The 17,592-nt window shown below is 33.4% G+C and overlaps 1 protein-coding gene across 9 annotated transcripts in view; it reads right to left on the bottom strand.

Annotated features, from left to right (window-relative positions):
• Positions 1-17,592, bottom strand: part of SLC4A10 (solute carrier family 4 member 10) — a gene marked incomplete at both ends in the record, with an annotated part of 305,510 nt that overhangs the window by 225,441 nt on the left and 62,477 nt on the right. For 3 of the 9 annotated variants that reach the window (XM_079709596.1, XM_079709600.1, XM_079709597.1), the window contains one exon: positions 177-257. The exons of the other annotated variants lie outside the window; for them this stretch is intronic. In XM_079709596.1, the coding sequence (XP_079565722.1) occupies positions 177-257 (81 nt within the window). Of the gene's footprint in view, positions 1-176; positions 258-17,592 lie in introns of those variants that run through there. 9 annotated transcript variants of the gene reach the window in all.

Genomic DNA, 17,592 nt, shown 5'->3' with positions numbered 1-17,592 from the left:
CTAAAATTAATATTGTTTAATTGGTGTCTAGTACTATAAATATTACTTGTTCAAATATCCTAAGGAAAATCTAATAATAAACAATTACATTGATTAATATGTTGTAAATGCCTAAGAGCCAGAAAAAGCAATAACTCTACAATCTAATGGTATAATCATAATTCATGACGTCATACCTGATGACTTAGAGATTGAAAAGGCTCACAGGTTCCAGACTGCATAACCTTTCTATTTCCAGAGACCCCTAAAGATTGCATTTCCTGTCTTACAAAAGATAATCACAGCCATCTCTATGTCTCAGCATCTTCAGGGCTACTGAAGAAAACATCAAACAGCAGATCTGTCCATCAGTATCTGTTTAAGTCATCATGAAGATATCAGATCTCATATGCTGTTTATCATCTCCCCTTTTCAGTTACAAGCACTGCGTATTAAGGGAGGATGACACAGTTGTATTTGCTGAAGCTGCTAATGCTGTCTGAAAACAGTAAGCTTACTGCTTAGAGCAATTCTGCATCAACCAGAGAATGAACCACGTCTTTCAGATTTCCCACTTCTGATAATATAAAGATTTCACATGCCAAGGAAAGTTTGATTTTTTTTGTCATTCATTTAAAAATAAGCAACATTCTATTTAATTAACTGTCTAATGTATCTGTTGCAAATGCCATGTTAAAATGTTAGTTCATAATTATTAGGCAGTTTTCTCCATATATAACTAAGCTTTAATGATTTAACAAGCAAAATTGTACTCTAAAAAAGGACTCTTCCCTCCAAACCATGTGTATCGTCACTCATCCAACCCATCAAAATTAGAAGTCCCTAAAAATGATGAGTTTTTATTCTGGCAATCTTTGATAATTGTGTATAACAGTAGATAGATAAATAGGTAAATGCATATTCACTTTTTTAATTCTCATGAACTTGATTTTTATTTTATATTCTTCAGATCAACATGCTTCAAATCAAAATAGCTTTTACACTATTATAAAAGGTATAATATATCCTACAGAGTTTAATATGCAAAAGAAAACATGCTATTATCAAATTCCAAAACTGCATGGTTAAATCTAAATCTAGGAATTAAACCTACATTATTGGCATTTTTATTGTGATTTTTCATTGCATCTTATTTGTGTTCATCAGGGTTCTTGTAATGCTTTCTTTTCCACAAAAGAGTAGAATCAAGGAATTTTAAGATTAATAAAGTAGTCTGATAATAGAAAACCAATATCCTCTAAAATTATAAATGTAAATACTTTCTCTTTACCATGTGATAAAACATTATGTTTTAGAAATAAAACAAAGACTAAAATTATAATATATTTAATTGAATGCAAAATTGGGACACCAAGTACAATATATTACCCTAAAACACTCTTCACATTATGTATAGCCTGAATTAATGGATATTTTCTTTATATACCTATGAGTGCTTTATTTATATACCTGTGATATAAACTAAATAAAATTTAATGATAGCTAAAGTGCTATACAGAAAATGTTTCAGGTAAGTGTAGACTAATTACGAACCAGTATAAATTTCCACTCACAACATTTGATGAGAATATGAGCATAATTTGTATTATCATGGAGACTAGTCAAAATGGGTCTTAAAAATTGGGCTTCTTTAAGAGGCTGAGGGGTAGGGGCATAAGGGAGATGTTGGTCAAAAGTACAAACTTCCAGTTATAAGATGAGTAAGTTATAGAGATCTAAACAGGATAGTGATTACAGTTAATAATATTGTATTATATACTTAAAAGTTACACGATGGTGGTAATTATTTTGCAATATATAAGTGTATCAAATTAACATGTTGTACACCTTAAACTTACACAATGGTATATGTCAATTATATCTCAATAAATCTAGGGGAAATTAGTATACTTTAAACATATCCAATTTTTATTTGTAGAAAGAAATTAGTCTTCTTTAGTAGCCTGATCCACTTTATGCTCTTAGAGAAATTATTGCCTCTAACTGCACATGTTCAAAGGGTTTGGTATTTTGGCTGTATGTATACAATGACAGACCTGAATGGAAAATCATATGTAGGCAAATATGATTTATATATGCAATATTTACTCTCTTATTGTAAACAAAATAGGTACTCATTCTTAAAGAGCTATCTTAACATCTATCTCCCTTTCTATATTTATTTCTTCATGTAGAAAATATTAAACATCTTCTATCTGTCAGATAACGTGCTAGAAAATCTGTGACAACATAAGAGATGCCATCATGGGCTTCCCTGGTGGCGCAGTGGTTGAGAGTCTGCCTGCCGATGTAGGGGACATGGGTTTGTGCCCCGGTCCGGGAAGATCTCACATGCCGCGGAGCGGCTAGGCCCGTGAGGCATGGCTGCTGAGCCTGTGTGTCCAGAGCCTGTGCTCCACAACGGGAGAGGCCACAGCAGTGAGAGGCCAGTGTACCACAAAAAAAAAAAAAAAAAAAAAAATATATATATATATATATATATATATATATATATATATATATATATATATATATATATATATATATATAACAATTAATAGTAATTTAACCTGGGCTAACCAGTTAAAACTAATAGACACCTATTTTTTAGAAAACTATTGCTCTATGAAAATAAATATTTATTCATAGAGTATGCTTACACATAGCAATGTTATTAAGGTACTCTCATAAGAGGAAGGCACAATGCCTCTACATTTTCCCTAAGAAGTCTATCTAACAAAGGTTTGATTAAAAGCAATGAAGAACAACCAGAATATAGCAAAAGAACCCTTTGGTTTGAATGAGGAAATAACTAAAAGGGTCAAATAAATTTAAAAACTCTGTCTATTCAATTATTTGCTGAACATCAGACCATCCTGAATAATAAAGTATCAGCATCTTAAAAACAGTAAGAGCTTTATAATAATTATCACATATTTAGCTTACTTTTTATGTCTCAGGGACTATGCAATCCAATGCCCTCATTTTACAGATGAGGTAACTGAAATTTAGAGAAGTTAAATGATTTGTCTAAGACCAGCTAGTAGCAGAGCCAAGGCCAGAATTCAAAATTCTTGTCTCCTAGTTTCAAGGTTTTCCCCAATATAAATCACTATGTCACTGAGTGAAGTAAGTCAGACAGAGAAAGACAAATATATGATATCACCTACGTGTGGAATCTAAAAAAAAGGGTACTCACAGAGAACTCTACTGAGTGCTTTGTGGTGACCTAATTGGGAAAGAAATCTAAAAAAGAGTGGATATATGTATACATATAACTGATTCACTTTGCTGCACAGCAGAAACTAACACAACATTGTAAAGCAACTATACTCCAATAAAAAAATAAATAAATGAATTTTAAAAGGGTACAAATGAACTTATCTACAAAACAGAAATAGAGTTACAGATGTAGAAAACAAACTTATGGTTACCAGGGGGTAAGGTGGGGGGTGGGGAAGAGATAAATTAGGAGATTGGGATTGACATATACACACTACTATGTATAAAATATATAACTAATAAGGACCTACTGTATAGCACAGGCAACTCTACTCAGTACTCTGTAATGGCCTATATGGCAAAGGAATCTACAAAAGGATGGATATATGTATATGTATAACTGATTCACTTTTCTGTACACCTGAAACTAACACAATATTGTAAATCAACTATACTCCAAAAAATTTTTTTAATGAAAAAATAATAAATCACTATGTTTTTTGTCTTTGTAATAATATATTTTTTCTTCAGTAATTAAAAAACTTTCATTTTAACAGTTTCATATGTTTTTGTTAGATTGAAAAACATAGTAAATATTTCAGAAAAATATCCATAAGAATCAAAAGTTGTTTATTATAGTTTTTATCATAAAGCATTCTTTTTTCATATTTATTTAAAGATAACTTATATCACATGGCCAGGCCCCACAGCAGGTCTCGAGACAAGCCTTGCCCACCAGTGTGCTGCAGCAGTAGCCACAGCACCTGCACAAAAAGAATTTCCAAACAAGAATTTCTACCCAGCAAGGTTATCATTCAGAATTCAAGGAGAGACCAAGAGTTTTCCCGATAACCAAAAGCTAAAGGAGTTCATCAGCACTAAACCAGCTCTATAAGAAATGGTAAAAGGACTTCTATAAGCTGAAAAGAAATGGCATTAATTAATAATAAGAGAACATATAAAAGTAAAAATCCCACTGGAAAAAGTAACTATATAATAAAGGTGGTGGATGAGTCAAGTATAAAGCAAGTATGAAGGTTAAAAGGTAAAAGTATTAAAATTAACTAAAATTACAATAATTAGTCAAAGGATGCATAAAAAAAGATGTAAACTGTGTCATCAAGAGTATAAAATATTGAGTGGGGGAGTAAGTAAAAAGATAAAGCTTTGGAATGTGTTCAAATTTAAGTTACTACCAACTTAAAAGAGGTCACTATTTACATAAGATGTTATACGTGAACCTCACAGTAACCAAAGAAAAGCCTATAGTAAATACACAAAAGAAATTGCAAAAGGAATCTAAACATAACACTAAAGAAAACCACCAAAACACAAGGGACAAGAAAAAGAGAAGTAAGAAACAAAGAGGAACTACAAAACAGCCAGAAAGCAAATAACAAAATGGCAATAAGTACATACCTATTAATAATTACTTTAAGTGTAAATAGACTAAATTCATCAATCAAACTTCACCACATAGAGTGGCTGAATAGATAAAAAAACAAAATTCCCTATATGCTGCCTACAAGAGACTCACTTCAGAAGAAAGGACACACAGAGACTGAAAGTGAAGGAATGCAAAAATATTTCATGCAAATGGAAATGAAAAGAAAGCTGATCCTCATATCAGACAAAATAGACTTTAAAACAGAAAAATAAAAGACAAGAAAGGCATTACATAATGATAAAGGGGTCAATCCAGCAAGAAGATATAACACTTATAAGTATATATGCACCCAATGGAGGAGGACCAAGATATATAAAGCAAATATTAACAGACTTTAAGGGAGAAATTTAAAGCAATACAACAATAATAGGGAATTCTAACATCTTACTTACATCAATGGATAGGTCATCTGGGTAGAAAATCAATAAGGAAATATTGGACTTAAATAACACATTAGACCAGACAGACTTAATAGACTTTCTATCCAAAAGCAGCACAAAACACATTCTTCTCAAGTGCACATGAAATATTCTCCAGGATAGATCACATATTAGGTCACAGAATAAGTCTCAATAAATTCAAGAAGACTGAAATCATATCAAGCATCTTCTCTGATCACAATGGAATGAAACTAGAAATCAATCATAAAGAAAAAAAATGGGAAAACCCACAAAAACATGGAGATTAAATTACATAGAGATTAGATTACATCCCATTGAACAACCAATGGGTCATCAAAGGAGAAATCAAAAAATACCTACAGACAAATGCAAAGAGAAATATGACATACCAAAATCTATGGGATGTAGCAAAAGTGGTTCTAAGAGGTAAGTTCATAGCAATATAGGCCTTCCTCAAAAAAAACAAGAAAAATCCCCAATAAACAATCTAAGTACACCTAAGGGAAATAGAAAAAGAACTAATGAAGTCCAAAATTAGTAGAAAGAAGGAAATAATAAAGATCAGAGGAGAGATCTGATTCTGTTTTTGTTATATTCACTAGTTTGTTGTATATTTTAGATTCCACATATAAGTGATATCACACAGTATTTGTCTTCCTCTGTCTGACTTGTTTCACTTAGCATAATGCCCTCCAAGTCCATCCATGTTGCTGCAAATGGCAAAATTTCATTCTTTTTCATGGCTGAGCAGTATTCCATTGTGTGTATATACATCTTCTTTATCCATTCATCTGCTGATGGACACTTACATTGCTTCCATGTCTTGGCTATTATAAATAATGCTGCTATGAACGTTGGGGTACCTGTATCTTTTCCAATTAGTGTTTTTTGTTTTTGTTTTGTTATTTTTTGGGTATCTACCCAGGAGTGGAATTGCTGGGTCATATGGTAGTTCTATTTTTAGTTTTTTTAGAAACCTCCATATTGTTTTCCACAGTGGCTGCACCAATTTACATTCCCACCAACAATTTAGGAGAGTTCCCTTTCTCCACAACCTCACCAACATTTGTTATTTGTGTTCTTTTTGATGATAGCCATTCTAACAGGCATGAGGTGAAATCTCATTGCGGTTTTGATTTGCATTTCCCTGATGATTAGCAATGTTGAGCATCTTTTCATGTGACTTTTGGCCATCTGCATTTCCTCTTTGGAAAAATATCTATTCAGTTCTTCTGCCCATTATCTAATTGTTGTTTCTTTGATGTTGAGCTGTATGAGCTGTTTATATATGTTGGATATTAAACCCATTATCAGTCATATCATTCGTAAATATAATCTCCCATTCAGTAGGCTGTCTTTTCATTTTGTCTATGGTTTCCTCTGTTGTGAAAAGCTTTTAAGTTTAATTAGGTCCCATTTGTTTATTTTTACTTTTATTTCCTTTACTTTAGAAGACAGATCCAAAAAAATATTGCTGTGATTTATGTTGTGTTCTGCCTGTGTTTTCCTCCACGAGTTTTATAATATCTGGTCTTAGATCTTGGTCTTTAACCCATTTTAAGTTGATTTTTGTATATGGTGTTAGAGAATGTTCTAACTTCCTTCTTTACATGTATCTGTCCAGTTTTCTTAACAACACTTATTGAAGAGACTGTCTTTTCTCCATTGTATATTCCTGCCTCCTTTGTTGTAGATTAATTGACCATAAGTGTGTGGGTTTATTTCTGGGCTCTCTATCCTGTTTCATTGATCTGTGTCTGGTTTGTGCCAGTACCATACTGTTTGGATTACTATAGCTTTGTAGTATAGTCTGAAGTCAGGGATCATGATTCCTCCAGCTCTGTTCTTCTTTCTCAAGATTGTTTCAGCTATTCAGGTTCTTTTGTGTTTTCATATAAATTTTCAAAAAAAAGAAGCTGACTCACAGATATAGAGAACAAACTAGTTATGACCAGTGGGAGGGACAATAGAGGAATGGAGTAGAGGTATAAACTATTGGGTGTCAGATAGGCTCAAGGATGTATTGTACAACACGGAGAATACAGCCAATATTTGGTAATAACTGTAAGTGGAACGTAACTTTTAAAAATTATATAAAAATAAAAATTTAAATAACTAAATAAAAATTTTTAAAATAGGACACATACACTCACACAAAGATCAGAGGGTAAATAAATGAAATGGAGACAAAAGAATAGAAAAGATCAAAGGGAAAAGAATCTGAAGCTGTATATCTGAAACTAACATCATATTGTAAATCAACTATAGTTAAATTTAAAAAAATCAATGAAACTAAGAGCTGTTTCTTTGAAAAGGTAAACAAAATTAACAAACCTTTAGCTAACTAACTAAGAAAAAAGTAGAGGACTCTCATAAATAAAGTCAGAAATAAAAGAAGAGAACTTATAACTGATAGTACAGAAATACAAAGGATCATAAGAAACTTTTATGAACAATTATACACCAATAAGTTGGATACCCTAGAAGAAATTAATAAATTCCTAGAAACATACAATCTTCCAAGACTGAATCATGAAGAAACAAAAATATGAATAGATTAATTATTAATAAGGAAACTTAAATGGTAATCAAAAATCTCCCCAACAACACAAGTCCAGAACCAAAGGGCTTCACTGGAGAATTCTACAAAACATTCAAAGATTTAATACTTCTACTTCCCAAGCTCTTCCAAAAAACTGAAGAGGAAGGAAACTTTACAAACACATTTTGTGAAACCATAATTACCCTGATACCAAAACCAGATAATAACACCACAAAAAAAGAAAACTACAGTCCAATATCCTTGATGAACACAGATGCAAAAAACCTTAACAAAATACTAGTAAACCAAATCAAGCCATGCATTAAAAGAATCATACACCATGATCAAGTTGAATTTATTCCAGGGATGCAAGGAGGGTTCAACACCTACAAAATAAACATGATATATCATATTAACAAAATTAAGGACAAAAAATGATATAATCATCTCAGTAGATGCAGAAAAAGCATTTAACAAAATTCAATATTCATTTATGATAAAATCTGTCAACAAAATGAGTATAGCGAGAATGTACCTCAACATAATAAAGATCATATAGGACAAACCCACAGCTAATGTTATTCTCAATGGTGAAAAATTGAAATCTTTTCCTCTAAGATCAAGAAAAAGACAAGGATGCTCATTCTTGCCACGTCTCTTCAACATAGAATTGGAATTCCTAGCCACAGCAATTAGGCAAGAAAAAGAAATACTGAGCAACCAAATTGGAAAGAAAGAAGTAAAACAGTCATTATTTGCAGATTACATGATATTATACATACAAAACCCTAAAGATGTCACCAAAAAAACCCATTAGAAATAATAAATAAATTCAGTAAAGCCACAGGATACAAAATCATGATACAGAAGTCTTTGGCTTTTCTATTCACTAATAATGAGCTATCAGAAAGAGAAATAGATAAAATGTTCCCTTTTAAAATAGCATCAAAAAAATACCTAGGAATAAATCTAACCAAGAAGGTGAAAGACCTGTACACCAAAAAGTGTAAGACACTGATGAAAGAAATTGAAGAATACACAAATAGATATGCTGTGTGCATGAAATGGAAGAATTAATATTGTTAAAATGTCCCTAGGACCCAAAGAAGTCTACAGGTTCAATGCAATCTCTATCAAAATTCCACTGCAATATTTCACAGAACTAGAAAAAATAATTTTAAAATGTGCATGAAGGGACTTCCCTGGTGGTCAAGTCGTTAAGACTCCACACTCCAACGGCAGGGGGCATGGGTTCGCTCCCTGGTTGGAGAACTTAGATCCTGCATGCTGCACAGTATGGCCAAGTAAATAAATAAATAAAATGAAAATAATTTTTATAAAATAAAATAAAATAAATAAAATGTGCATGGAACAACAAAAGATCCCAAACAAGCAAAACAACCTTGAGAAAGAAAAAAGGTAGAGGTATCATGCTCCCTGATTTCAAAGTATACTATAGTGTTCAAAACAGTATGGGTATCTAAAAATGAAATTAAGGAAACACTCCCATTTACCATTTCAACAAAAAGAATAAAATGCCTAGGAATAAACCTATCTAAAGCGACAAAAGACCTGTATGCAGAAAATTATAAGACACTGATGAAAGAAATTAAAGGTGATACAAATAGATGGAGAGATATACCATGTTCTTGGATTGGAAGAATCAACATTGTGAAAATGACTCTACTACCCAAAGCAATCTACAGATTCAATGCAATCCCTATCAAACTACCACTGGCATTTTTCACAGAACTAGAACAAAAAATTTCATAATTTTTATGGGAACACAAAAGACTCCAAATAGCCAATGCAATCTTGAGAAAGAAAAATGGAGCTGGAGGAATCAGGCTCCTGCACTTCAGACTATACTAAAAAGCTACAGTAATCAAGACAGTATGGTACTGGCACAAAAACAGAGATGTAGATCAATGGAATAGGATAGAAAGCCCAGATATAAACCCACGCACATATGGTCACCTTATTTTTGATAAAGGAGGCAAGAATATATAATGCAGAAAAGAAAGCCTCTTCAATAAGTGGTGCTGGGAATACTGGACAGGTACATGTAAAAGAATGAAATTAGAACACTCTCTAACACCATACACAAAAGTAAACTCAAAATGGATTAAAGACCTAAATGTAAGGCTAGACACTATCAAACTCTTAGAGGAAAACATAGGCAGAACACTCTATGACATAAATCACAGCAAGATCCTTTTTGCCCCACCTCCTAGAGAAATGGAAATAAAAACAAAAATAAACAAATAGGACCCAATGAAACTTAAAAGCATTTGCACAGCAAAGGAAACCATAAACAAGACAAAAAGATAACCCTTAGAATGGGAGAAAATATTTGCGAATGAAGCAACTGACAAAGGACTAATCTCCACAATTTACAAGCAGCTCATGCAGCTCAATACCAAAAAAACAAACAACCCAATCCAAAAATGGGCAGAAGATCTAAATAGACATTTCTCCAAAGAAGATATACAGATTGCCAACACATGAAAGGACGCTCAACATCATTAGTCATTAGAGAAATGCAAATCAAAACTACAGTGAGATATCATCTCATACCAGTCAGAATGGCCATCATCAAAAACTCTACAAACAATAAATGCTGGAGAGGGTGTGAAGAAAAGGGAACACTCGCACTGTTAGTGGGAATGTAAATTGATACAGCCACTATGGAGAACAGTATGGAGGTTCCTCAAAAAACTAAACATAGAATTACCATACAACCCAGCAATCCCACTACTGGGCATATATCCTGAGAAAACTATAATTCAAAAAAAGTCATGTACCACAATGTTCATTGCAGCTCTATTTACAATAGCCAGGACATGGAAGCAACCTAAGTGTCCATCTACAGATGAATGGATAAAGAAGACGTGGCACATATATACAATGGAATATTACTCAGCCATAAAGAGAAATGAAATTGAGTTATTTGTAGTGAGGTAGATGAACCTAGAGTCTGTCATAAGAGTGAAGTAAGTCAGAAGGAGAAAAACAAATACCATATGCTAACACATATATATGGAATCTAAAAAGAAAAAAAATAGTCATGTAGAACTTAGGGGCAGGGTGGGAATAAAGATGCAGACCTACTAGGGAACGGACTTGAGGACACAGGGAGAGGGAAGGGTAAGCTGGGACGAAGTGAGAAAGTGGCGTGGACATATATACACTACCAAATGTAAAACCAATAGCTAGTGGGAAGCAGTCGCATAGCACAGGGAGATCAGCTCGGTGTTTTGTGAACGCCTAGAGGGGTGGGATAGAGAGGGTGAGAGGGAGGTAGATGCAAGAGGGAAGAGATATGGGGATATATGTATATGTATAGCTGATTCACTTTGTTATAAAGCAGAAACTAACACACAATTGTAAAGCAATTATACTCCAATAAAGATGTTAAAAAAAAACCCAAAAAACAGTATGGGTAATGGCACAAAAATAGACACACAGATCAACAGAACAGAATCGAAATCTCACACATGTATGTACAATTAATTTATGATAAAAAGCAAAGAACATACAATGGAGAAACTATAGTCTCCTCAATAAATGGTGCTGGGAAAACTGGCCAGCCACAAGCAAAAGAATGAAGTTAGACCATTATCTGACACCATACACAAAAACTCAAAATGAATTAAAGACTTGAATGTAAGAACTGAAACCATAAAATTCCTAGAGGAAAACATAGGCTGTAATCTTATGGACGTAAGTCTTAGCAATGTTTTTGTGGATTCGACTCCAAAGGCAAGGGAACAAAAGCAAACATAGACAAATGGGACTATATCAAACTAAAATCTTCTGCACAGTGAAGGAAACCATCAACAAAATGTAAAGCAACCTACTGAATGAGAGAAGATATTTGCAAATCATATATTTGATAAGGTTAATATCCGAAATATATAAAGAACTCCTCATACAAGTCATCAACAACAAAAGAAAACAAGCAAGCTGATTTGAAAATGGGCTGAGTAGCTGAATAGACATTTTTCCAAAGAAGACATACAGATGGCCAACAAGCACTGAAAAGATTTTCAGTATCACATCATTATTAGGGAAATGCAAACCAAACCACAATGAGATATCACCTCACATCTGTTAGAATGGCTATTACCAAAAAGACATGAAGTGAAAAATGTTGGAGAGGGTGTGGAGAAATGGAAACCCTCTTACACTATTGGTGGAACTGTAAATTGCTGCAGCCACTACGTAAAACAGTATGGAGATTTCTCAAAATAATCAAGACTAGAACTATCACTTGACCCAGCTATTCCACTTCTGGGTATTTAAGTGAAAAACATGAAAATACTAATTTGAAAAGATATATGCACCCCTCTGTTCATTGCAACACTATTTACAATAGCCAAGATATGGAAGCAACCTAAGTGTCCATCAATGGATGAATGAATAAAGAATATGTGGTATATATACACAACGGAATACTATCAGCCATGCAAAAAGGATGAAATCCTATCATTTGCAACAACATGGATGAACCTAGAGGGTATTATGCTAAGTGAAATAAGACAGAGAAAGACAAATATTGTATGATTTCACTCATATGCGAAAGACAACACAAACAAACAAAATAAAACAAAAAATCAAACTCATAGATCTATAGAACAGATTAGTGGTTACCAGGGTGAAAAGGGTTGGTGGAGTGGGCAAAACAGATGAAGGGGGTGTATGGTGATGGATGGTAACCAGACTTGTGGTGGTGATCACTTTGTAGTGTATACAGATGCCAAATTATAATGCTATACCAATGAAACTTATATAATTAAAAAACTTATTTCAGACAGAGCCAGGCTACAGGCTTGGAGGGGCCATGGTGGGCAAGGACCACCAGTGGCAGGGCAGCATCCTCTACATCATGCTCATTAGCACGAAGCAAACGCACGCGACTCTGCAGGCGCCCAAGGCATGGATGGGCAGCATGTTGCGGCTGCTCCTGTGGCTCGGATCCCACCCCCCTCCCCAAAGAACAACTTATTTCAGAGAATACCTCTGAAAACCTAAGTAATCTACTCTGTTTTATATAATACTGCTTTAAAAAGTGTAAAGTAGTTCATCTTTGAAAGTAATTTGGCAAAATGTATTAAGATTCTTAAAAATATTCAAGCCTTTCTAGTATTTCCAGTTTGGAGAATCTGTACAAAAGAAATAAGGCAGATTGAGGTTTATGCACAAGATGTTTGGTGCTACATTATTAGAAGGGAAAAAATGAAAATAATAAGAGAAAGGTTAGTTAAATTATGAGACAACAAAAATGGAATGCATTTGTAACCATTGAATGAAAGATGTTAATGACAAAGAAAAATGTCTATTTTAATAGAATATTAAATGAAAAATGAAAATACCAACATATTTATGTAGTACAAACTCAGCTATGTAAAATACACATGGAAAAAAGCAGACAAAGTATGAATTTTAAAAGATGGTCCCCAATATAACTTATCTTACAAATGTATACCTGCAGAGTTCATGGTTTTCTATAAAATAGGAAATAGTTTCTGAGTACTGTTTTAATAATTGAACACATACTCCTGTTCCCATGTGCTTCTTTCCACTAAAAATTATGTCTCAAATTTTAGTCTTTCTAATGTTTTACCCATATTTCTACTCCAATTTAATGAAAATATTCAAATCTACTTCTATTAGGCTATCTATACTTTAAAAAATAATTTTATGTGACATGCATATCATTAACTATTTAGGCATGTGTTGTTTTAACACTACTTATATTGGGCTCACACTGGTATAGACTATTTCTGGCAAATTAGCTCTCAGACCAGTTTCAATGTTAATGAAAAAAATGAAAGAATTTATGTGGAATGACTTTGTGTTACTATTTGTCTTAACTCGTCATTGTGGTATAATCTAAATTGATTTTTATGAACAGCAGGACAATAGGAAGCACTGAGAATTAGTGCAGATATTATTGATATTTTGCTTCCAGTTCTTGGTTAATAAACAATTAAAAACTATCTTAAACTATCCATCTCTACCTAGTATTATATTATGAACATTTCCCTGAGTCATTAACTTTTTCTATAATAATGTTTAATGGTACTCTATCAAATTAGTGGTACCACACTTTATTTATCCAATATCCTATTCTTAGAGATTTGTTTTTTCCATTTTTCAATACTATAAATAATAGTGTAATGATATATTTGTGCATGTAGCCTTACACACACTGTCTATTTCCTTAGGATAAACTCCAATAAATAGACTTACTGGATCAAAAAGTATGCACATTTTTGAGCTTTTACATAAGAGTTGCCAAATTACCCTACAGAAAAGCTATATCCATTTACATTTTCCAAAAGAAAAGCCCTCTTTTCTCACTGTATTTCCAGAACCAGGTATTATCACACAGACTTTATGTACGATAGTAGTCTCAATAAGTTAATATGAAAATAAAGGAAAACCAAGAATAGATTAGGACAAAGGCTTAAATTAAACTAATTAAACTAAATAGAGTTATCTTTATAAGTTTTCTAACAACAACAACAAAAACCTAGAAAAAATAAACTTTCCTCTTTCTATGCTTATTGACAAGGATAAAACACTGTTCCTTAGGGAATATACTTAGGACTGTAAAACAAAACAACCACCTTTTGAATAGAAGGTACTAAAAGGTGGCAAAGACTAATTTAAAATAAACGTAATTATAAATGCGAACTTAGTCTTTTTTTTCTCTGCGACATGTGTGGAATAAATCAATCTACAGAGGGGAAATCCATCACTCAGCACGATGCTATTTTACTCATACAAAATATGAAACATACAAACAGAAAGACAGAGTTTTTAGCCTTAGGAAATCTTTCAAATAGCAGATATAACTTCAACCAAGGAACGACTCAGGAGGGCCACTAAGCCTCCCAAAATACCACGTGTAAAAAAATTGTGTGTGTGTAAGTTTATTTTCTCCAAGCACCATTCATTCCAGTGCTAAGTAAATGGTGGAAAAACAAATTAAAAATGTACAGTGTGTTTGATCTTTAAAAGCTTTTGCCATTAAAAATATCAATAAAATAATGATCTTTTGCGTGGAATTTTCTGATAGATTTAGCTATAATTAAAATGCAATTTTGACAATACTAAAACTGTATTTAAAGGGATGATTATGAAAAATTGAAAACATGTTTGTCCTTTTTGATTCTAATGTAGACTGGGTCACAGATTAAAAATAAATACGATTTATTTATTTACAGCAAAAAAAAGACTGAAAAAAATACCTCAAAACAGACTTTAATTGTCAAAAGTACCTACAGGTTTATAGCTAAAAGCACAGGCTATGGAGGCAAGCTGTGGAGTTCAGATCCTAGTTTTATAACCTTGGAATTTCTGTGTACTCTCTGCCTCAGCCTCCTTATATGTAAAATGATGAGAATCCTACTAGGGTTGTTGTAAGGATTAAATATAATTAATACATATGAAGCAAGTTAAAGCAGTGCCTGGCACAGAGGAATCACTGAAAAAATATTTGCTATTGTCATTCCAGGAAAGATATAGTTATAGTTATAGGCTTGTTATAGTACCAAAAAATGAAAAAGAAAAAACAACTGTGTAAAATAAGATTACAAAACAACCAGCAGTATATAAATGATTGAGTAGAGTTTTCAAGATCTGAGGATGGCAATGTAGACCCTTCAGATCTAGTTAAGCAGAATATGTTAAAAAAAAATTCAGGCATATAACACAACCTTTATACTATAGTGGTTTTAGAGTCACACAAACATTGATTAAATCTTAGATTCACCAGTTAGTGACCATATGCAAGTTGCTTAAGCTCCTAACCTCAGTTTCTTCATCTGTAAAATACACTTAATAAATGTTATCTATCTCATAAAATTTTTTGAAGGTTAAATAAGAGAATATACACAGGGCAATCAGCACAGTCTACTAATATATAAGCTCAATAAATAATAATAATTATTATTATTGTTTATTGGTTCAGTGAAGAGAAGAATCAACAGATCATTTTAAAAGTTGATAAGCTAGGGCTTCCCTGGTGGCACAGTGGCTGAGAGTCTGCCAGCCGATGCAGGGGACATGGGTTCGTGCCCCGGTCCGGGAAGATCCCACATGCCACGGAACGGCTGGGCGAGTGACACATGGCCGCTGAGCCTGCGCGTCCAGAGCCTGTGCTCCGCAACAGGAGAGGCCACAACAGTGAAAGGCCCGCGTACCGAAAAAAAAAAAAAGTTGATAAGCTAAAGACAGGGGGGAAAGTACATAAGGGAAGATGACCAGTTCTTTCCCCTTGCCATATGCAATGGCCATCTCTGCCCTCATTATTCTCAACTTTGGCATCATTTGCCTCACAATCCTGGCATAATGTAATGACTGAATAAATGTGGTTGATATATTAATGATCAGCTAGACACCAAATCCAGCAACCATTTTTTATTATTTTCAACTTATCTGAAACTACTGTGTCACTACCTAGTCAGAAACTCTCTACAAATATTCTAGTCTAGCACTTGATGACCTCCATGGACTGACTTCACATACCTTTCCAATGTATTAACAGTACCCTCCTTGAGTTGTCTGATACTGCACCTAAACTCAATAGCTCACCATTCCCAATAATTATTCTGTACTTTAGGCCTCTAGTTTTGCTCACACTAGTACATGTTGATCGTGGTTCAGATCTTGGTGCTGCCCTTTATTACTGCAGACCATTTTACAAGTTATAAAACATCTATGGGCCTCAGTTTCCCTATTAGTAAAGTAGAGATAGTAACAGTACCTATCTACGTAGTGCTCCTGGAGGATTAGATGGTTTAAAAATATAAAGTGCTTAATTCACACAGTGCCTTCCAGAAGATAATAAATGCTTAACAACTGTTGTTGTTAGAATGCATGCCTTTCTCCCTCATCCCCACAGGTCTAGATCCTATCTATTCATCGAAGGTTAACATAACACATTTCCATGAATCCTTCTCTGACCACAAGACTTTAATCTTACCTTGCTCTCTCACAGCTCTTTAATCAATCCTCAGTTATCCTTTCTGGCTTCTCTGAAATAGCTGTGCTTTCTTTTAGAGTTATATATGGCCTTACGTTATCACTCATTCTCAATTATTATGCTCCTTAAGACAAAAATCTATGTATGATCACTTTCATATTGCACTTAATAGAGTTCCCTGAACTTAATATGTACTTGAAAATATTTATGGGATTAGTGAAAAAATGAAATTCAATTGTCACTTTTCAGGCTACTTAAAATATACCTTTCTGTTCTGGGACAGTTGTTTCAAAACCAGTAATCTTACGGAAAATAGAAGAGCAGTTTCAAAGGTGACTCAAATAAGGCAAGTATGATTAACGTCAGATGGCAAATATGTTTGCTGTCACAAAATGTTTGTTCTGTTGAATTCTTATTCTCTTCAGTGTTATAGTTGTAGAATGCAGGAATTCGTCTATTAAGAAGATCTATAGAACATCAATGAATTCCGTAAGGTTGCAGGATACAAAATGAATATACAGAAGTCTGTTGCATTTCAAAACACTAACAATGAACTATCAGAAAGAGAAATTAAGGAAAAAATCCCATTTACCAGCACATCAAAAAGAATAAGATACATAAGAATAAACTTACCTAAGGAGGTAAAAGACCTGTACTTGGAAAACTATAAGATACTGATGAAAGAAATTGAAGAAGACACAAACAGATGGAAAGATATGCCATGTTCTTGGATTGGAAGAATTAATATTGTTAAAATGGCCAGACTACCCAAGGCAATCTACAGATTCAATGCAATCTCTATCAAAATATCAATGGCATTTTTCACAGAATTAGAACAAATAATCTTAAAATTTGTATGGAAACACAGAAGACCACAAATAGCCAAAACAATCTTGAGAAAGATGAACAGAGCTGGAGGAATCACAGTCTCTGACTTCAGACCATACTACAATGCTACAGTAATCAAAACAGCATGGTACTGATATAAAAACAGACACATAGATCA

This window comes from Hyperoodon ampullatus, assembly GCF_949752795.1.
Source record: "Hyperoodon ampullatus genome assembly, chromosome: 8".
NCBI lineage: Eukaryota > Metazoa > Chordata > Mammalia > Artiodactyla > Ziphiidae > Hyperoodon > Hyperoodon ampullatus.
The sequence above is the reverse complement of the archived record's forward strand: the minus strand, read 5'-3'. Positions and strand labels throughout refer to the sequence as shown.